Source organism: Lagenorhynchus albirostris, chromosome 8, assembly GCF_949774975.1.
Source record: "Lagenorhynchus albirostris chromosome 8, mLagAlb1.1, whole genome shotgun sequence".
Taxonomy (NCBI): domain Eukaryota; kingdom Metazoa; phylum Chordata; class Mammalia; order Artiodactyla; family Delphinidae; genus Lagenorhynchus; species Lagenorhynchus albirostris.
The window spans coordinates 69,510,351-69,533,946 of record NC_083102.1 but is presented as its reverse complement, the minus strand read 5'-3'; the positions used below and the strand labels follow the sequence as shown (position 1 = coordinate 69,533,946).

Below are 23,596 nucleotides of genomic sequence, written 5' to 3'. Positions count from 1 at the left end.
ATTTAGAGTGTAAATATATCACAGCATTATCAGATTATAATATTACTCATATAATTATTACCAACTGATTCAAGTCTTTCCCACATGCATTTAATCATATCCATGTTTCCTAATACGGCACTTTCCTTCCTTATACATCTAAGCTCAGATTTCCATTTCTCCCTACAAGCCAAATATTTCCTCTTCAAAAAACATGCTCTGAATTTCTCAAGAGAGAAATTCACAGGGAACAAATATTGGCATGTGGTAAACTATACTTTGTATTTTGTTACTGTAGTTGGCATTTAAACAGAAAGATGACATGGTAAATGTCTTGCCAGGAAAAAGCATAAGCCTTTTTAATCTCTAATTGTTGACATAAATTCAATTTATTTTACAATAATGTTTATCATCCCCCTTTATTACTTCTGGTAGGAAAAGTTAAAGTCCATTCCCACATTTGTATAAGCATAAAAGAGAGCAAAGCTATCACCTATTATGAAACTCAACCAACTACATCTATAAATTAGAAAGAGTTAAGTAATGTAGTATTTCTTGAATATACGGAAAACATCCCCAGTCTAGTATGGATGAGTATTTACAAATAATTTCCAATCATATATAAGTGTACCTGAAGTGAGTTCCTTCTAGATCCTTTGAGGTAATACATAGATATTTCACTTCAGTAACATCAAGTTTGTTTGTTTGTTTGTTTGTTTGTTTGGTAAATGAAGCATTGTCCTTTTGAGGGAAAGAAGGAAGAAACTGAAAATTTTTTTTAAAAACGATGTTATATTCTAAGTTTTCAGGAGACAGAGATTAGGTGTACACAGTTCAGTGCTTTCTGATGATATTCACAGATTTTTTTTCTGCCTAGAAGTTTCTACTCACCAAGGCAGAAAAAAAGTAAATTCAGGTTTTAAAAAGGCACATGTTAGTTTATATCTTTATGAATGAATGTAGGTTGCATAACTGGCGGTTACTGTCTTTTTAGCAAATCTAAAGAAACACATCATTCTAAAGCTGCAAAAATCCTTAAAAGTTAGATCTATTCTCACTCTCGATTAAGTGGAAACTAACTTCCAAAGATGTTACTCAACATTTTTCCAGTTTTACGTTTAGTTACATGCAATTCGACTGTAACAATATGTTAGGTCTCTGAATTAATGAAACCAACTAGAGCAATTAATTTACCTTTTCAGTGGGGAATGAGTTGCATTTAGCTTTCCACATAAATAAGAGTGGAATTAAAACTGCATTCTAAGTAGGAAATTTAATCAGCCAGAGCAGTGATTCTCAAACTTTCATAGACATTAGAATCATCTGGAAGGCTACTGAAACACATTGCTGGACTCCACCCTCTAGAATTTCTGACTCGGTAGGTCTAGGATGGGGCCCCACAGTCTGCATTACTAACAAGTTCCCAAGTGATGCTGAGGGGCAGGTATCACATTTTGAGAACTAGTGACTTAGAAAATCAGGATTTAGGAAATAACTCACAAATGTTCTGGATCTCATTCCTTCATACTTTCTAAAATTATCTTTCCTCTGCATAAAGAGTTCATTATTAATATGTCTTCAGGAGGTAATTCTAATCCCAATTTTATAAAGATGAAAGTAGAACCACATAATTTACTACTGAAACACAGGGCAATAACAAAAAATTCTGTATGTACAGTTGACTTGTCAAAAACATGGGGTTTGAACTGGGCAGGTCCACTTACATGTGGATTCTTTCCAGTAAATAGTACAGCACTACATGATCGTGATTGGTTGAATCCACGGATGCAGAACTTTGGAGATGGAGGAACCATGGATATGGAAAGCCAACTGTAACGTTATATGCCAATTTTCGACTAACCCTTGTGTTGTTCAAGGGTCAACTGTATACAATTTAAATTTTATAACTGTGGTTCACAAAGATCTTACTTTTTAGGATAAACCCACTACACACTTAAAACATCAGGCAGGCAAGCATTCTTACTGTCCATGCTGAGAAGATGAAGACTCTGTGGAACAGTGATGACAACGGTCTAATCTAAAGCCACAGCGTTAGTAACCGAACTACCCCCATGTCCCCTGCCTGCTGGTGCACCCCTTACACGACAAAGTCTCCCTCTCCTGGGCCAGGACAAAGAGAGGGAAGCTGCCTCTGTAACACAGAGACTAGACACTTGAAACTAGACACTATCAAAAATGTAGGAGGCAACAGAATATTCTGTAAAACTGACCATAAAGGCACTGCCACATCATGTGGGCAAATTTAAGGCTAGAAGAATTCGATACAGACAATTCTAGGTTCATTAAGTTGATCCAGTTTGACTGTCTCTTCTCTCAACCTCCCACGGCTGACACCTGAATGGCGTTATGTCTTCTATGGACAACCAAGAATCAGAAATTACCACCTCTAGTATTATTATTTTTCTGTAGACTTTAATTTCACTTTAGGTTACACTTTCATGTGCAATTTTCTCTTTGCCCCTTTAAGAACTTGACAAATGAAGTCATCTTTGAGCAAACTCATTATCACCATAGCACAGTTTCGTATTCCACACACAGAGATGTGCTTTCCTCTATCTCTGCCCATCCTTAAAGCATTTCATCTTTGGTATTTTCCCTCTTATTCTATATGCTTTCCCCAGGAATATTTTATTCACTTAATAGTTTAAAATACTATTCCAATGACATTATGATGACTCCAAAATCTAAATCTCTAGCTACAAACAAATAAATGAATTTGAGCTACTGATTAAAAATGATTGATTAAAAAGTCAAAAAGCTGTAAGAGCAGGATTAAAAAATAACACATAAATTACTAAATAAAAAATGATTAGTGGTAATATGTGTTTTATTACAGACCCTCGAGTGATTAATTTTATATTACATGTGAAAATAGTTTCTAAAACACTATAACATGGCAAATGTATATTTCCATTAACCAGATCAGCAAAGACTCACAAAAAGTCAAATAATTTAACTACAGACATTTAAAATCTGTCCTGGGGAAAAAAAAAAAAGAGAAAACTGCTGAAAGTTGGCTGGCTTTAATATTCCCCCAATGGTAATCTCTGTTTAAAACAGAAAGCTAAGCTCATAAATTTATGACCAACTGGAACTGTTCATGGCCAAGCAATTAAGGATCAAGGATCCTAGAGTCATATAACACTAGGAAATGATCAAAGAGAAAACCTATTAAAGCAGTAAATTTAAAAGACACAAGAAAGAAGCAAAATATATAATGAAGGATATAATGAGTGTAGGTTCAGTTTGAAACTCTGTTATATATTTGTCACTGTTTTTAAAAAAATACTTGTCAAAGCAAAGGAAAACACTCAGAGATAAAAGTATCCTATGTAAAATATCATAAAATTATTTTTTCACTTTACTTATTCATAGAATTTGACTCTTCTGCTGTAAGTTAGGATATCTGAGGAAAAGAGACTAAATTCCTGATCCAAAGAGGCCATATTATTAACTATAAAAGCCAGGATTTGAATACCACAATACCCTGACTCAATAAGAATGTCCTACCATTCTTTTCATCCATCCATGTTTCAATCTGCATAGATTTGATTATATTAAGTCCATAAATTAAAATTTAAAAGAATCTCTAAATCTTAACAGTTTTAGTTATGGAAGGTATCATGAATGTTAGGAGAGTTTCATGTTTTCAAATGTAAATTCTGGAAAAAAACACATAGCTAAATTACCATCTAAAATGGATAACACCATGGGTTAATGACACTCAACACTATTTGATGATTTCAAATGTGCTGATCTTTTAGGCAAACAAAACCTACTTTGGACATTTCTAGGATTCAGAAATCACAACTGCTGCCATACTGCAAGTTTTGTAAATTACTTGACACATAGTAATTAAAAAAAAAAAAAAAAGCAGATAAAATTAGTACCCAAACCCTGTGAATGTAAAAAGAAAGTGCACATACAAACGCCTTAAATTTTATAAAACATCAACCCTTAAAAAGGCTTTTTATTTAATTCATTTTTACTGCTTGTTCAAGCTCATTCTTCATATATATACATGCATATATATTTGTTTTTCAAGATAATGCTCTGAAATCCAGAGAAACACACAAGCTGAAGATGAATAAACACAATAGCTCTTTTTTGAAAACCTAATGAACTGGAAATGAACTGTTAAAGTATCTACAAAAGGAAGACCAAGAAAAGAGAACATATAATTTTTAATGTAAAATAAAGTCAAAAAAGATCCATGGTAAACAATGAGGTTGAATAAATTTTAGATCATCACATAAACTCTCACCATCCTCTCCTCTCACAGCATTTTTAGACTTGGTGAATTTAAAATACTCCAATATGTAAAATATTTACACTTAATACATGCTTAAAATAATCACCATTTTATAATGATTCGTGACTCATTGCCCCTACACTGCCTAGTTTTAAAAATAACCAGAGAACTATTCCCTATGACAGTTGCAAATGCAGAACTTTGGAATTAGAAACTCAGATCCTCAAGCTCACCTCTGTCAGGCTTAACGCAGCCCACACAAAAATCACCTTTTTTTTGTTTATAAGTTTTCCTTTCCACAAATTAAATTTGCACATCTCAGTTATAGAGATGTCATGAAGAGTAACTCATGACTGAGATTAATGAAGGATGCAAAAGATTTCACAGTTAATGACTCTATTTTAATGGTATAATAACTACCATGAGTATTTTACAGAATTAACAAACACTGCATGCCCTTGACATTTACTATTACCTCAAAGAAAGAAAACTTTTCTGCCCTTTTTACCTCATTAGGTATCTGTGTCTCAACAAAGAACGTGGATTAGTCATTCTCATCAATTTTGGGGATTACTGTCAAAAAGTAGAATAATTTAAACAATCCTTACATGATGATGAATATTTTTAAAACTGATAATGAAATCTAATTCAAAATTTTTACATGTTGAAATTACTTTTGCTAGGAATAAAACATTACCATACTGATTCAGAGTAGTTAACAAGCACAATGTCCACTGTTTTGACTCTGGCATTAAAAGACACAATATAGGAGGAAACAACCCTTTCCTTTCACATCGACCAATTTCAAAGACTGGGTTATGTATAACCACCCAAATCTAAGTCTCTCTTAATAAACTATGATTGCTCATAGTCATTTAGTAATTTAAACTTATTAAATATTTTCCATCTCAAAGGTAACATGATATGTGAGTCTAAAACTCATTTTATGACTGGGGTCTTCTTTTTATTCTCTACTTTTCTTTTTAAATTAGAAGGGGATAGTTTAATTTTAACAATTTGAAATTTGATGAAAAAGCGTGAACGTGATGTTAAAGATTTTAGGCTTTCAGTCTATATTTCCAAGACCTAAGTCCACACTGACTTGCCAGGTCATAGCTCCACTTCGTCATTTTCTGTCTTCAGGCCCCCCTCAACTTTGATTTAATCTATCAAGATGCAAAATTTGTACTTTACTATGTTTAATTACCAACATGAGAAAATAGCAATTTTGAATTTTTAAAATTTGTTTCCTAAAAATACAAAAGACACTACAGAAGTACTTCAAAGATACATAATTTAGAAAAGTCTTTAAACAGTTAAAATAAGCAGGGAAGAATAGAAGGTAACACAGAAGAACAGTGTTACTGAGGAAACTGAATAGAACTTAAACACCTTCTATAATTTCAATTAATCTATTATTAATATATCATTGTTATTAATCCTTAAACATGTTTACATGTGTCCATTGTGCAGAAATTAAAAATAAAGTATCACCTTATTCTGGAATTTTTAATCTATCAAATTTACAAAGAGTGATTTTTTTCCTTTAAATCCAGAGACCTATTTGTCCATCCTATCTACGCTGACAAAACTGAAAAACACACCAAGACTGCCAGACGACTGGGAAGTATTAATACAACAGGAACATGCAGCAAAGAAGAAAACGACCATAGGCCCAGGAACAAGATAATGAACACAAAGTGAAGGCAAAGGAGCAAAGCGGATGGCACAAGAACGTAAGGGGCAGTACTGAAAGCACCAAGAAAGGGCACAGTGATACAGTTAGTTCAAAGAAGACTGAATCCTTAAACACTTCTACACGTTTCACTGTATGATCCAGCCAATCAGTTAATTAAAAGCCATGTAAAAAGTTCCTTACTGCTCTGATTCCTTAAAACAAACATTCCTTGCATTTGTACATTTAGAAATAGAGAAGAATATAATTGATAGAACCAATAATTATAATTGGCTATTAACAGAAAGCTTATTTGGAAATAGCAAAATATTAACGTCAGAAACTAAGCCCTAGAGCCATATTTCTAAGTATATAATTTAGAATTTCCACATTGTTTTTCAGATATGTTAATACAATTAAGTTAATAAATAATTACTGAGGGCTCACTCTGGGGCAGGCATTGTCCTAAGTGTTTAAGGTGTAACAGTAAACATATTGATAATATTCTCAAGGACCTTCCATTCTAGTTAGAAAAACAGGCAATAAATGGCATATTTAAGTGCACCAAAAAAGAAGCATATTATGAAAATGAAAATTTTATAATCATTGCTTCATCATCTGTAAAATAGTGTACAAACTGAAAAACAATTCTCTGAGCTTTACTGTCTAGAATACATATAGTTCAAGAGTTTTCAAGGATTAAATATTCAAAGGTTCCCACTGTTCCTCAGCTGAAACTAAAACTAATAACTAGTGAAACTTCTAATCCTTTTCCCTCCCTTGTAAATGCTCCCTAAATGTTGCATTATAAATATTTAATGTGCACATTTTTAAAGGATTTCACATGCAGTATTTGTCACAGTTTCTGAGATACTCGACCTTGAGCTATTAGAGGGCAGAAGCCTTTTTTCCCCTTTTTCTTCTTCATGAATTCAGCACAGTGCACACTATTTAGAATACAGCACAATCTTGAATTACAAAATGTATTAAAAAATGATTTCAGTTTAATTATGTCAAAGAAACACCTTCTAACTTTACCATAATGACTGAGTCTTGTTCAAGTACTTCAAAGTTATATTTTAGAATGTTTTGATTAATTAGAAATGGATAAAGATTAATGTTGTACTTGAAACTTAAGTGCTGCTTTTCAGACAGTCTTAGAAGTATAGTCATGGCTCCAAAGTTTAAGAAGATCCCATCCAAGCTGGATTATTTAAACTCACAATAAATAGATGTATTTTCTTGGAAAAATATCTATTGTTACAGTAAAACTTGAGTTTCCTTTCTAACAAGATTGTATGATTACTCGTTTATATTGTTCTTTCCGCAGGAATTCACACACCCCCTGTTTGCATCCTGTTATTCACTTAGAGCTTCCCTTCACTTCGCTCTACTCTTTCCCTAATAGTGGGAGAGTGGTTTTAACCGCACACAAAAATCCTAATCACTGTCCGCCTGCTCCAAGTCTCCTCATTTGCATTTAGTACTTGTTCAGGTCCTAAGAATTACGTGCAAATTTTATTCTGTGTTTTTTCAAAATATTGCATTGCCTTCCTAGATAACTGGTGGTCTGGGGAAGACTTTGGGATTTTTCACACATTATTTCCCTCATCTTCCATCAAACTCCTTTCCTGTACTGAACAACCCTACAAAACTGCTTAGAATACACACTACCCTGAAATCACACTTACAGTCTTTCTAAAACTTTGTACATTTGGATTTGTCTTTCTAAAGGCAAAGAAAAATTTATTTTTAATAATTCAGGACATAATCAAAACCAGGTTAAATCACTGCCTCAGACTTATCTAGAATGCTTGTAAAAATACAGATTCCTGGGTTCTACATTAAACCTACAAAGAATCAGCATAAAAAGAGCATGTCCTAGAATGTGCATTTTAACAGGCTTTCGAGGTTATGCCGATGCATACTAAAGTATAAAAACCAGTAATTCAAAGGACCTAAAATTAAAGATAATACCACCCAGCAATCCCACTACTGGGCATATACCCTGAGAAAACCGTAATTCAAAAAGAGTCATGTACCACAATGTTCATTGCAGCACTATTTACAATAGCCAGGACATAGAAGCAACCTAAGTGTCCATCAACAGATGAATGGATAAAGAAGATGTGGCACATATATACAATGGAATATTACTCAGCCATAGGAAGAAATGAAACTGAGCTATTTATAGTGAGGTGGATGGACGCAGAGTCAGTCATAGAGAGTGAAGTAAGTCAGAAAGAGAAAAACAAATACCGTATGCTAACACATATATATGGAATCTAAAAAAAAAAAAAAAACATGGTTCTGAAGAACCTAGGGGCACGACAGGAATAAAGACGCAGATGTAGAGAATGGACTTGAGGACATGCGGAGGGGGAAGGGTAAGCTGGGATGAAGTGAGAGAGTGGCATGGACATATATACACTACCAAATGTAAAACAGATAGCTAGTGGGAAGCAGCTGCATAGCACAGGGAGATCAGCTCGGTGCTTTGTGTCCCCCTAGAGGGGTGGGATAGAGAGGGTGGGAGAGAGACACAAGCGGGAGGGGATATGGGGATATATGTATACATATAGCTGATTCACTTTGTTATACAGCAGTAACTAACACAACATTGTAAAGCAATTATAATCCAATAAACATGTTAAAAAAAAGATAATTGATGAAGGAATGACACAAATAGGGTAAAGATAATTGATGAAGGAATGACACAAATAGGGTAATAAGATCTTACTGTCGAATACACTGAGCCAGAATAAAAAATAAACTTATTAATGAAAAGCCAAGAAAATACTTTTTAACAAGTGAGAATTCCACAATGAGCCCCGCTACACTATGACATTCTTTATAAGGTAGATTTGGGAATCGCTTTTACTTGAGGTATTGAACAGGATACACATCTATTCATGAAATATATATATATATATGTATATATATATATAGAGAGAGAGAGAGAGAGAGAGGGAGACTGCTTTTACATTAAATATACATATATTAATGTATATGTATGTGTATGCATGTGTGTAAGCATATACACATACTCACACACATAGAGACAGCCTAGAAAGCAGTAAGTATGTTAATACTGAAATGGCACACTGGCTATTCTCCAAGCAGCTTCAATTCTACTCCACTGCTTCTAAACAGGGAAAAACCCATACATTTTTTTTCTCTTTTAACATATAATTTGATTTCCCATTATAGAGGAGCAGGAAACGAAAAGGCAAAATGATCATGTCAATACATCTTGACCAGAGTCAAGGAATAGTGCCTCCCTGGCTTCTCGACTATAAACCCTCTAAGGACAGAGACCACATCTTACATGTCACGGAACCCTCCATCATAAGGTCAAACAGCACAGCATGTGAATAAATGCTGAAGATCAGGACTGCATCCCAAGAAGCTGGGATTGACCTTGGGGTTACAATCTACAACGGGGGCTCCCAAACTTGCCACACCACCAGAGTGTATGATTCCATTGGTCTAGGGTAGGGCCCAAGATTTGGCATTTCTAACAAATGGCCAGGTGACATTAATGCTGACTGTCTAGGGTCTATACTTTGAGAATCACAGATCTAGGGAGAAGTTCTCAGGATTTTGCTATATATATATATGGTTCCCAGAAAAGAGAAGTAACTGAGATATGGTCAACAAAAACAACAGAGGGAATGTGGAAACCTAGTTCTAGCTCGATGACAAAATAAATATACAGCTGATACACACACACACACACACACACACACACACACACACACACACCACTGAACATCACGTGACCCACCTAGAAGATGAAGGGTCTGGTATACATGAAGATTGAAAATTCAAAGGCTTTTTATATAGATCAGAGAAAACATAAGCGTCTACTATGAACACTTAAATATATAATCTTCCCTGAAGTTATTATCCTCAAATCAGTGTATATTGCCCAGATCACAATGGTTAAACTATACAGTTTTTTTAAACATCTTTATTGGAGTATAATTGCTTTAAAATGGTGTGTTACTTTCTGCTTTATAACAAACTGAATCAGCTATACATATACATATATCCCCATATCCGACTCCCTCTTGCATCTGCCTCCCACCCTCCCTATCCCACCCCTGTAGGTGGTCACAAAGCACCGAGCTGATCTCCCTGTGCTATGTGGCTGCTTCCCACTAGCTATCTGTTTTACATTTGGTAGTGTATATATGTACATGCCACTCTCTCACTTCGTCCCAGCTTCCCCTTCCCCTCCCTGTGTCCTCAAGTCCATTCTCTACATCTGTGTCTTTATTCCTGTCCTGCCCCTAGGTTCTTCAGAACCTTTTTTTTTTTTTTAAGATTCCACATATATGTCTTAGCATATGGTGTTTGTTTTTCTCTTTCTGACTTACTCCACTCTGTATGACAGTCTCTAGGTCTATCCACCTCACTACAAATAACTCAATTTCGTTTCTTTGTATAGCTGAGTAATATTCCATTGTATATATGTGCCACATCTTCTTTATCCATTCATCTGTCGATGGACACTTAGGCTGCTTCCATGTCCCGGCTATTGTAAATAGAGCTGCAATGAACAGTGTGGTACGTGACTCTTCTTGAATTATGGTTTCCTCAGGGTAGGAGCAACAAAAAGCCAAGCAACTTCGTAATTGGATTATATTAATCATTTAGTCAAGCAGTTTTTGACCAAGCATCAGAAACCCAAGGAGTACATTTATTGCTTTAGTCTGCACTCACTGAAGGCGTTTATTACTGTACTACAGCTTTGTGGTAGTCCATTATTCTCCTTTTCCTTTTTGGCTCTTCAAAAACTTGAATACTTAAGCTCGTACATGATCTTGTGTTTTGCTATCCTTTTTATTGTAAAATGCAAATATTTTAAGGGATATTTTGACTCTAAATATGATAAAAGAATTTCTCACCTAAAAAAAAACTATATAATTTTTAATCCAAAATGAAGAACATACAGCATGCAAACAAACCAATAAATAAAAAAGATGCTCAGACTAAACACAGCAAACCATCTAAACATAGACCTACAGGGAAGTAACTGTTCTGCAATATTCTACACACAAACCGCAAATTCAAGTATCTGTAAATATGTCAAGGGCAGCAGTATCAGCATCATCTGACAGTAAGAAGAGCAAAATCTCTGGCGACACCAAAACCTACTGAATAAGAACCTTCATCTTATCAGGGTCCCTATGTGATTTATGAGCACGTTAAAGTTTAAGAGCACTGACATGTCACTGAGATTTTATCATTAATTCTTTACTACTATGGGTAAAATGACATAACAGTTCCTAAAAAATCTATTTCTGACATACAAACAGACCAAAAGAGAAATCGAGGAATTATTTTACATGAGAAGACACACTGAAGCATTATTTTCAACAAAAACTTCCATTTAAAATAATTTATGACTATGATAGACTGTGCAATTGAAGTGTAACAAACATCACCTAGTTCAAATCCCTAGCTTAAAGCGGAGTAAACTGATGCTAACATGTTAAAGTCAAATAGTTGTCAGTGGCACAATGGAGACTGAAATCCAACTCTACCGACTCCAGTGACAAAATGCTCTTTCCAATGGAAAAAACATTTGTAATTACATTTTCCTGGAGCAAACATATAGTTAATATAAAGCAGTAGAAGTATAACTTTGAAAGGATAAACAAAATGATGTATCTGTGAAACATATTGAAGGAAATCCAGCAAAAATATATCATAGTAGTTAATATGTGTTTTATTCTTTCCAGTAAAAAAAAAAGACCTTAAAACACTGAGTAGAAAGGAGAAGAACCAGAAAGTGTCCTTCTTAATATGAGTGTTACTATTTTCAAAGAATGACACCACATATTATTTAAGTGGCAGCATATGTTTGATGAATCAATCTGGAAAACTGATTTCAGAAATATTAAAAATTTGGCTTTGCTACCTAAGTTTTACTATCCAGCAATAAACAGAACTTTTTCACGTAAGGCTAATTTTTGCACTTTTCAACACAAAAGCAGAAACGTATTCAAAATAAGTATTTTGTAAGCGACTGTAGAAAAATTAAACCCTTCTGTCTTACCATCAAAGAAGCTCTTGGCTCTTAGATAACTGACACTGAGCCTAAGAACTGAAAGTTTGTCCAGCTTATTAACAACATCTTGTGGAAAAGGCAGCAGGCTGGCCAAACGGTCCAATTCCGTATTAAGTCGGTCTCTATGCCGCTTTGAAGGATTCGACTTGATTCCTTCAGCTGGGACTGGCTTGACACTAAAAAACAAACAAAATTCCATAAAATACATTAAAATCTATAAAGAAAAAATTCTGATCACATTATAACATCTCCTCAACTATTTTTCTAACAAAACAAACATCTAAAAGCTACTTCAAGTTTACATAAATCCTTTCAAAATGCTCCCTTCATATCTTAATTAAGAAAAACACAAGGGAATGGGTAAACTCCTTCATAATGTTTTATTAAAAACGTATGAACCCATCACAGGAAAATGCTGAGTACCTCTTATATACCTCATACATTTGTGGTACATGATTCCCAATTAACAAATCTATTAGGAGTTTTTCCCCTTCAAACACATCTATTGTTAGGGGGAAGAAAGAAATCTGCAGTAAGTTATGTGAAAATTATGCCTCCTTTGCTATCTTCCACAAAAATCATCTTAGCATCATTTATGTTGCAAATAAACAGGAGCGACCCTAAATAAAAAGCTGTTCTTCATCATCCTCAGCTTCCTATATTTAACACTTTCCTGTCAGTGACAACGTCTCAAAGCCCTTGTGGCATCTCCACAGGGTCCTCCAGCCATCTAATGGGGTCCTCCGATATTAAGGCCAGAAAAACTTTGACTTTAGTTATTGATATTTGTCGATTGTGACAAATATTAGAGGTTAACTGTTTACCAGCAATTGCCCGCAAATTTTGCTTTTATGACTGGCCAGTAATCCTTCTTAATTATTAGCCATCATAGTTTGCGTCTCAATTAGAAAATCCAATGAAATCCCAACATTTAGCATGATTTTCATCTGAGAAAAATGATACTTATGGTTAGGAGTAGAACTTGAGTTCAGAAATGAGAAACTGAACTTCACACAAAAGCCTTAGCCAGGATTTCATAACAGAAATTCATTAAAGTGGATTTACAGATCATCAGACACCTAATGTTGAAATATAAAAAGAGAAGATATCAAAAAACCAAACAGGGGCTTCCCTGGTGGCTCAGTGGTTGAGAGTCTCCCTGCCAATGCAGTGGACACGGGTTCGAGCCCTGGTCTGGGAGGATCCCACATGCCGCGAAGCAACTGGGCCCGTGAACCACAATTACTGAGCCTGCGCGTCTGGAGACTGTGCTCCGCAACAAGCGAGGCCGCGATAGTGAGAGGCCCGCGCAGCGCGATGAAGAGTGGCCCCCACTTGTCACAACTAGAGAAAGCCCTGGCACAGAAACGGAGACCCAACGCAGCCATAAATAAATTAATTAATTAATTTTAAAAAAACAAACAAAGTAATTTTTAGATCATGTCTCTGTACCCCACCATTTGCCAGAAAAATAAAGAATTAGCCGGAGCATTCTTATGATGAAGACTTTTTTCCTCCAGTTTTACTGAGAAGACAAAGACATTTTTGATAATTCAAATTAATTTCATCTGAAAGAGTGGAAATTGGCTTGAGTATAATGCTGTTAATTTGATTCAATCAAAACATTTCTCGACAACATGTTTTCAATGTTATATGAACATGAAGAAGTAATACTTTATGCAAAAAGATAATAGAAAGTAATATGAAAACTTAACAGGCTTTTTTCAATGTCCCTACCCAGTAATTTCTTCAGAACTTGTCTATTTCTATTTTTTTCTATTACAGTTCACGTTATTTCTACAAAAAATAAGAGTAAGAAACTGATAAAGTGGCATATATACAAAATAAGTCAGTAGATACTTCCTCTAGACTATGCGTGTAACTACATAACAGAAATTGGTGACTATTTCTCTAGCTATTTTCCCTGGTCACGTGTATAATCAAATTCAAGTCATACCTAATTACTGCATCTCTCCAATTAACTGAATCTCAACTTTTACCTATAATGCATGTCTACCTCAATGAATAACTGTCTACTGACTAATCACCTGTTAAAGCAAATATTTATTTGCACCTATGTCCTGGGTGGTCCAGGAAAACATTCTTCTCCTATATACTCAAAAAGTGTGACGGGAGCTGAGTTCAGTGAGCAACTGCTTGAAAAAAGATTTTTATAGAAAAGGTGGTATCTGAGCTACATCTTGAAAGGTGAACAGGATTTCAGGAGGCGGCATAACTGAGGAAACGTGAACTGTGAGAGGGCCTATCTGTGAAGCACAGGGTAAAGAGAGAGAAGGGGAAGCTGGTTAGGGCCGCCTTCCCTCAGTAAATAGTGACCACCCACCACACGTGCCAAGCACAGAACACTGAGCAGTGAACCAGCTTCAAAGCGCTGCTCAATTAGATCACTTTACTGTAGAGTCTTCTCTGACCTACTCCCACTGGATTCCTCCCAGGTGACTACTGTACTTTATGCATCTTATGTAAATGCCTTAGGCACCATTCCATTAAGGAATATTCTGTGCAGACAGCATTTCCCGTAATTGAAAATAAAATCTAGTCGTGCACTCTTGGTAGCTTTCCAGTAATGATTATAAAACACTGGGGAGAAGACAGTAACACAAACATTGAAGCAAGACAAGCTGCTAGGACACAGAAAGAAATAACAATAAAAGTAGGATAAAGAGGTTTAGAGGTGTTCCTCCATGTGATATTGCTGCCTGTCTTGAGCTGGCTTTTTGCAGTAGTCAACCCTGCACTAGATGAGACTATTTCTATACACAATGCAAAACTGTCCACAGCTCTAATGTATTATTATGCACATTATGGAATATTTAGCTTGAGATTGAATTTCCTAAGTCAAGTGTTATGCAACCTATATTGCATATACTTGTTTGTTCTCTTATTACAATATCAACTTAATCATTTTGTATCTCCAGTGCCTAGCATAGTACTTGACAAGGAGTGGACTCTCAATTAATGGCTGCTGATCAGAAGTGTCCAGAAAGGAAATGATTGCAGCCTGACCACAGGGAGTGATAGTGGGACGATAACAAGTAAGGCCTGGCTTGAGATTTTTAAACACAGCACTTTGTACCTACCACAAAGCTCCGTACCTAGCCAGACTCAAGTGTTCAATCAACTAAACTGACGTGCTGACTTCCTAGGTATAGGAAGTAAGGGAGAGAAAAACGGTGAGTGAGGAGAGGTTGCAAATGACTGGGATTGGTAGCTTAGGATCACAACTGTATTTCCTAATGGAAAGTACGCCAAACGAAGAAAGAGGAGACTTGAGGACAGACCTCAATGATGCCAACATTTAGGTATAACGTTGAGGAAAGGGCCACGGGCAAAGAGTATGGAGGAGGAATGATAAGGCAGATAGGAAAAGAACCCAGGCAGAATATTTTGAAGGTCACAGAACAAAGTCAAATGCACCAAGTTATTAAGGAAAGTCAGGGCTGAGAAGTACCCACTGGACTTGGCATTTCGAATCCACTGTTGTTAAAGCTGAAGTCATAGATTTGAGACACCTTTTCACCGATTTTATGAGAAATATTCAGAACTATTTTGTGAAAATACTTCATACTTATCCACACCTATTAAAGATGCACCAAGTAATTAAAAATAGTAATTCTACATCAATTACACCTGAGTTACGCTGGTACTTTTACTTTCGTATTGTCTTTAAACCTATGCCAAACATACTGCCAGCCATCTATTTAAACAAAAGTCTACATCTGAAATGTAAATAAGTGTCCCTGCAAGATTGGATTTGGGATATCTGGAATTCAGACACCTCCTGAAATAGGGAGACTGTAGATGTCGATCGGGGAAAGGAACAATTTATTATTTTTTTAAACCTTAACCTCTAAAATCTTGTCCCAACCTGTAAATCAAAATTGCTGTGAAAGCAAGACTTTAGCTGACTGCATGCCATGCTCCTGTTTTAGAAGCCCTGCATGCCATAAGTACTGGCAGTAACAAGCCCAATAGCATGTCCAGTGCCAGCTTGCATGCTCCCTTTAATACCTTTTTAATATCCCAGGCTAAAATGTCTCTTAGGCTCATCACTTGTGCTCAGGGTTTGAAACAAAGTTGAAAAACATAACAATCCAGTTTAATCATAAATTACTGTAATTGTAAATGTTTATATTTTTATGACATTTACCATAAAACCTCAAAATGACACGCAAAGACAAAGTTTCAGTAATCCTTAGATTAAGGTGGCATTTTCTAACAAAGATCACCTATCACAGTACTGAGTTTTTTGCCCTATCGGCTTCTTGCTGTGGGTGATTTAATCTACTCTCACTGCTTCAGTCTACTTACCAGTAACTTGTTTATTTCCAGCCCCTGTACCTGAATGTCCTCACATTCATATTTTTCAGAAGTTGGGCACCGCTTCTCTGCATCTATTATGGTATGACTCTCATTCCAACAGCTAGGAAATTGAAGTATTTCTCAATAAATCTCTCTACCATACCACGAACACCCCATTAAGCCCAACTCTTAAACCCATTCATTCTTCATTTCCTCCCCATGGCTTCAGTGCATACTTATTTATCTCTGAATATAAATGCTGAATGTTTATCGTCATAAATTGTATACTTAACGTGATATTGGAGAGGGGATCTGTGACACAAATTAAGTCAAATTTCACTGTTACTCGGAATACAGCTGGATATTTTACTCCCCTATGCGAAGCAAAAAAATGTCTACAAAACCTTCGGAGAATTCTGGCTGGCAGTTACTTGTAAGGAGTCTGAATTCTTCAGTCGCTCTCCTGCAGCCGCTCTACAATTGTGATGGGTTCTTCCCTTTCCCTCTTTTGCTATGCTTAAGGAGTGGTGATGAGGTACAGACGGCATATAATCTTTAGCACAAGACTTTAACAATGAAAACTGGAACATGAAATATGCCCTAGAAATCACTGTTACTTCCAAAATCCTGGAAAAAAATCATTAAGAATGTTCCCTTTTTCCTCTTCTTTTTAAAATATACACTTTTTTTCTTTGTATTTCCCTTGGAACCCACAGAGAATACATCACTAAAACATGAAAAATTTTAACTGGTGGCCAATTGTTAAATTAGTAAATATTCTCAAATGCCTATTATGTATATGGTACTAGGAAGTTCTGGTTGCTATAAAGACAAATAAAAGGTAGACCTATCTTTACAGAGCTTGTCTTTCTTACTAGGAGGAGATACATTCTATAACAAGCCAAAAATCAAACATAATGTATTGCTCAATAATGTAGATGCCATAAAAGTGATGCTGGAGAGTTCAGGAAGGTAAGAGCTCACATACAGGTAGAGTAATGGGGGAAGGTTTCATGGAAATGTGGTTTCTACATCAGGTCTTAAAGATAGGCAAATCACTTCCAGTTTCATGATGGCAGAGTACATGGCTTTCTGCAACTACCCTTCTCTCTGGAAGATCATGCCAAACAAGGAAAACAGAGATAGAAACACAAAATCTGTCTTGGATAAACCTAAGACACAGCTAAACCCAGATATAAATAATATGAAGATGAAAATTAGGTAAAAAGTGAAATCAATGACAACGGAGAACAGAAAAGAAAATGTAATCATAGTATATTACTTAACTCAGCAATAAACAATACTTACAGTTAAGGAAACACTGCATGTGAATTTAATCCAAAATTGTGATAAAATTATACTGGGAGGATGAGGAGAGATTAAATAGCACTAATAACCATAACTATCACAATAAAACATCAACAGATAATGCCTACTATGCTAAACTTAAGATAACATTATACACATTATTGACTTTTTCATGTGCATGTGTTATTTAAAACGAATACTTTTCAAAATAGTATTTCATTAAAAATAAGGTAAAAGAGCAAACTGAAAAACAAAAGACAAAGAAAATCAGTATGTAAAGGACACCTCAAGTAGAAAAATCTGCAAATGTACTCACTATTATTCCACACATACAATCCCAACATAGAAGTTCCATTATCTACCCCATTTTTTTTTTGGCTTATGAAGTTGACAATATTTTTAAAGCAAAAATGCAAGGACATAGGCACTCCTACAGACTACCAATAGGAATGGAAATTTTTTGCAGAGTAATTTGACAGCATGTTTCAGAGCATAATATCTGGCTCAACCGTAAAAGTATATCATATCTTTGTACCCAAATTTCCACTTACAGGAATTTTTCCTAAGGAATGAACTAAAAATTTACATAGAAATTCACATATCTCAAGGGTATTCTCTGAAGTACTAGTTGAAATATTTAAAGATTGGAAATAACAGAATTTCCGCCTCAAAATAAATTACAGAGCTTTAACAGAAGGGAGTACCATGCAGCCACTGAAAACAATGTTTTAAAGGAGGGGAGGTAGCTAGCACATCAATGAAAAGAGGAGGAAAAGACTCTAAGAAGAAAGGGCATGAATGCAAGTACGGAGTCAAGCAAGCACAAATCATGTATGGGCAAAGGGAAATAATTTATTCAGAACACTATTTGAGAAGAAACAGTGAGCGTTAAGGAAATCCCTAGTATGTGGGTGTACCATATGCATCACTGAACTTACCTGGGCAGCACTGCGAAGTTGGAATGAACGTAAGCTTTGGAGCCAAAAGACCTGGAATCTGATATTAAAACTCATCCTTTCATTTACTACCTAACAATTTTGAATCTGAACCTCAGGTCCCTATCTGGAAAGCTGAAATAATAATACCTTTTCATACTACTATTATAAAAATGAAATAAAATGATGTCTGTAAAGCACTGTGCCTGCTTATGTCACAATAAGTACTAACAAACAGTAGATTTTTGTTATATAAAACCAGTATGCAAAAATATCAGTTTTAAAAGAAGAGTGGAAGTAGAAAGGTACTGTTGTTAAAGATTTGCATGGTACTAATTTCTAAGTAAGTGTCTAAATTATATGCACCAATAAGCATGTACTGTGTAAGTTTTTTCACCAGTGGAGTAGTACATTTCATTACCCACAATTGAGAATGCAATCATATACTGCCTCTTACTGTTTCACAGGAGAATTGATTGTTCTGTGATAATGTAAGCTGAAATTATTTAAAAATAGAATCTATATTTCTGTTAGAAGTCTTTACAGCTTATAAAATACTCTTCTTCTGCTAATTTTAGTTGTGAGAGTGGCAATGTAGGTGTTGACTGCCTGCCTTATTGGTCAATCACTTGCCAAGACCTATACAAGTGAGAAAAGTAGACCTCATCTTTTAGTTTAGAGCTAGTGCTTTTTCAATTTTAGTTTAGAACTAGCGCTTTTTCAACTAGTGCTCACTGTTTCCTCTTTACACTATGTATTTGTATAAATGTTACCAATAACTAATCACTTTCACTTACTTATTTCATAGGTCCAATATTTGAGAGCCTTTATAGTCACTATGTATAAACTATCTGAACAAAGCTTATTTGAAAGAAAAACAACAGTGGAGAAACAATTATGTAACTAAAAATACCTATATTTTTATTTTAGAAGCTATTTAGGAAATTTTATCATAGTACGTTTATATCAAACATTTTCAGTAAAACAATTTTATTCAACTAAGTAGGTATTGTATAAGTGAGGTTCATTAGGTTTAAACAGAATGAATAGCAATTTAGCAAACATAGCAAGGAAGACACTGCCTTTATACTAATGTTATTAGTGTGTTAACAAAGTAAAAAGGGTCAACTAAGGCTGAGAAGTTATTTCTAACTGTGACACTTCATGATGGCTGGCTTGATCACCACCACTAATGATATCATTTTTAAGTGTAGATTTCATTTACTCAACACCTATTATTTGCCAATATTCAGCACTAATTTTCTAAAAATATGGTGAATTGAAGTACCACTAAAACTTTTTATGTATTAATAGAACTTAAAAACTACAAAAATACATCCAAAGTTATTATCATTAGGGAAAAGAAACCCAGACTCTATTTAATTCAATAGTGTGCTTTTCACCTATCTTCATGCAGCAAAGTAATTAAAGAAATGTACAAAAAGGCTTTCATCTCCAAAGAAAATAAAACAAGAAGAGGATTTAAGTAAAAACAAATTGTTTTTTCTTTCTTTCTTTCTTCCTTTTTTTTTTTTTGAGCAGGGTTATTTTAAGGAACAGGTAAGGAAACAGTAGAACCTATTCCTAAGGGTATCTTTGAAAATTTCTTTAGGAACATGGATCAGATGCAAGGTTGCTTCATATCCTTTAATCTTCTAGCTTTCATTACTCCGAAAAGAAAAGAAACATTTACTGAGTGTCTACTATGTACAAGATACTTTAGCGGGATTAAATTTAATACGTTTAAAATATATTTCGTACTAAGATAATTTTCAACGTTGGACTTTGCCACTAGGGGGCGTTGATCCCGTTTAATAAATTCCATTGAAGATTGGAAGAGCTTCAGGTTAAAAGTATGTCACACACTTGGTTCCAAAATTTTATGGAATTGTATATTTAAATGGCCATCTTTTTAACAGTCCTATAATTATGCTACAACATATTTTCTCTTTAAGATACAATGGCTGACTTAAGGGGTCAAAGTTAAATAGATCTCAATAACATTTTCAGCTCAAACAAGATGAATTTTTCTGACAATGTGCCAACATATTATAGAGCCTGTTAGCCACAAACTAGTAATTTAACTAAAAAAACACATTAAACTTAATATTGGGTTTATGGCCCCATTCTTAAAATGGACTTTGATTAACTGCATTTTAAGTTAACCATTTTTTCATTCTGGTAAAAACAATTTATAAACAATTTCATGTGATTCTGTAAATGCCAGCACTAGGCTTTTCTTATGGAGCAGTGACCTTTTAAGGCATTTATATGATTAAAAGCAACGCATGATGCTCAATAAAGATCTGATAAACATTTATACTAACTAAATAAAATAAGGGTGAATGTAGAAACGCTTTAGTTGTCTTGTATTAGAGATTATTAAATACAAATATACTAACATCTTAGAAAGTATATTAAAATGCTAATATAAAATAATAAAAGGTACATCTTACGTAAATAAAATGTACAGTACTATGTTTAAAGGAAAAATCTTTAATAAAACATTAACGAGAAGCCAAAAATGTTAAAACTTTATGATGAATAAAAATTAAAGCATTCTATTAAAGTCATCTAGGTCTTTCTGTAACACACTGACTGAAATGCAGTAACTTAAAAATCCATCAGGGGCATCTTCAGGTTATGTGACCATATACATAACACCTATGATAAAACTCTATTATATATAATGCCAAGTATACCAGTGTATTAATAAATACATAGTAGCGTTTGTGACGCCTCTGAATTTTAAATAACCACTAAGGACAAAGTCAAATTAGACAAATACATTTTTATATAAGAAACCACTCTATAAAACGCAAGTATTGAAAACCAATGTCAACAGAACTGCCAAGACAAAAACTGCTGATTCGGCAGTATTCCTAATGTCGGCCACACTGCAGGATAAGTCTTCCAAATTTTAATCAGTCTATTTATAGATAAATATCCTCTGTTAATGCCAAGTCTAGATCTGAAGACCTATAATCACTGAAATTCTAAAAGGAAATTAAAACTCCAGAATAATTAAACTTTTAAACTGGTCTTAAATATTAATCTTAAACTGTTATTTTTCTGGTTTGGATTAGTGACCTAAATTAAGTTTTAAGCCAAATGCACACTTCTGATTTGTTCTGAGGAACTGTTTAATGTGTTCTGAAAGTTGTTTATGAAAGTTTGAAAAATGTGAAGTAAAATAACTCAGGGATAATAATTAGGAATAAACACATGAATACTGCCAATTCACAAAAGTAAATCTGTCTCAAGCACGGATTTTTCTTTTTTCTGAAAAAAAAGGATTTGCCATCTCACACAAATATCCCACCAAAACAAACAAACAAAAAATCTAAGTTTGTAATCTATCAGAACTGACTAAACTTGGAAGTAGAGGGAGAAGGGAATTAGAGAAAGATGCTAAGAATGAAAACGTCTGTTTCAATAATTCCAGCTCCAAATCATTTACAGACCCAAAGTGATAAGAAAGCTCCCCCAAAAGGTGACTGAAAATACAAATCCGTTACTGTATTCTGGCTACTACACTCACTCAAAACTGCTACCATCTCTATACATTGTACCGATGCGTTCACGCTGAGCGCTACAAAATTACTGCCAAATAAGTAAAGAGTGCAACAGAAAGCCAGTTGCACCGGACTAAAAAATACCTTCAGAAACACTCATTCCCTTTCCTGCAGACAGCACGTGTTTAGCTCCTAAAAGCATCTCCCCCCATCAGGAGTGAGAATGGTGACCGTCCTCTAACCTAACCGAGGAGGATATTAAATGTGAAAGGGGATTTCAAGACGGGCTTAGGTTAACTAATCCACCAGCCAGCCCCACAGGGCAGACCAGAGCTGTCAACAAATTAGGACCATAGCACAGTGAACAGTGCTACAAATGGGTGGGGGGTGGGGGTGCGAGGGTGCGCGTGCCCTAGAGACTGGGGAACGGGGGGCACAATTTTTTAAATGCGATCTTTAAACACGGAAAAACCCAAGGCCTGGGTTTCTCGACCGGCCTCCAAATCGCGATTCCACGGACTGCGTGGGGAAGGGGACCTAATCACCAGGCCGCGGGGATGTGGGCACGGGTGAGGCGGCCTCCGGCACCTGCGCGCCTGAGCGCCCACCCCCGCGCCGAGGACGCGCACCAGACACTCACGTTTTCTGCACCGGCTTCCGCCGCTTGCGACTGGCGTAGGTGATGTTGGCGCTGCTGCTGTTCATGGTGCCCGGCTGGCGGCGGCTTCTCCCCGGGCGCGGGCGCGGACAGCCCGGTCCCCGGGACCCGGCGGCGACCGGGACGACGGCGGCGGCGGCGGCGGCCGGCGCCGGGTTCCACGCAGCCGCGCCCGCTCCACCTGCACCCTCCCCGGGCGGTGGCAAAGACGCCGCACCCCAAGAGCCTTGGCTCCCGCAGCCCCGAGTCCAAGTGCGCCGCCCGGGCCTGGCGCCGGCGGTCGAGGGGCGGAGACCGGTGAGCCGGGCGACGCAGGTGCCGTCTATACGGGCGGAGGCGGCGCAGCGTTGCCCGCAGGTGAGGCGGCCCGAATGGAGGAGGAGCCTGGGCCGCCTGTTTGGAATCCCAGCCTGGGTCGCGCGCTCTGGCGCCGCGCCCCGTGACCGTCGCCGCGGCCCCTTGGGTAAAGGAGGCGACGCCGCGCTGCTCCCGGGGCTTCCCCGATCCCGGGTACTTCCCGCCTTTGGAGCTCGGACTCCGGCCGCCGCTTTCGGTGCCACCAGCTTCCGCTCGACCACGCGTCTGCCTCTGGTCTGAGCCGGTGGTCCCAGTAACGCTCTCTGAACCTAGCGTCGAGGGGACTCGACAGGCGCTGCCTCCCGCCGCCGCTTGCACCGGCTGAACGGCAGAAGCGCCCCCGACTCCTCTCTGGCCCCGCCCCGCCTCGTGGCCCCGCCTCTCGCGGCCCCGCCCCCTAGCAGCCCCGCCCCATTCTATTTGACTCCGCCCTTCCTTACAGTTCCCTTGAGGGCCCCACCCTCTCGGCACGTGATGACGCAAGGCGTAATGAC

The 23,596-nt window shown here is 36.6% G+C and overlaps 1 protein-coding gene across 6 annotated transcripts in view; it reads right to left on the bottom strand.

Annotated features, from left to right (window-relative positions):
* The window catches only part of AHR (aryl hydrocarbon receptor), a 104,429-nt gene extending 81,502 nt beyond the window's left edge, over nucleotides 1-22,927 (bottom strand). For all 6 annotated transcript variants that reach the window (XR_009542005.1, XR_009542006.1, XR_009542007.1 and 3 more), the window contains exons 1-2: nucleotides 22,728-22,927; nucleotides 11,995-12,182 (exon numbers count right to left, since the gene is read on the bottom strand). Coding sequence is in view for 3 of the 6 variants with exons in the window: in XM_060157118.1 (XP_060013101.1) it covers nucleotides 11,995-12,182; nucleotides 22,728-22,792 (253 nt within the window). In the remaining 3 variants the exon portion in view is untranslated. The remainder of the gene's footprint in view (nucleotides 1-11,994; nucleotides 12,183-22,727) is intronic.
* Nucleotides 22,928-23,596: the final 669 nt, after the last annotated feature.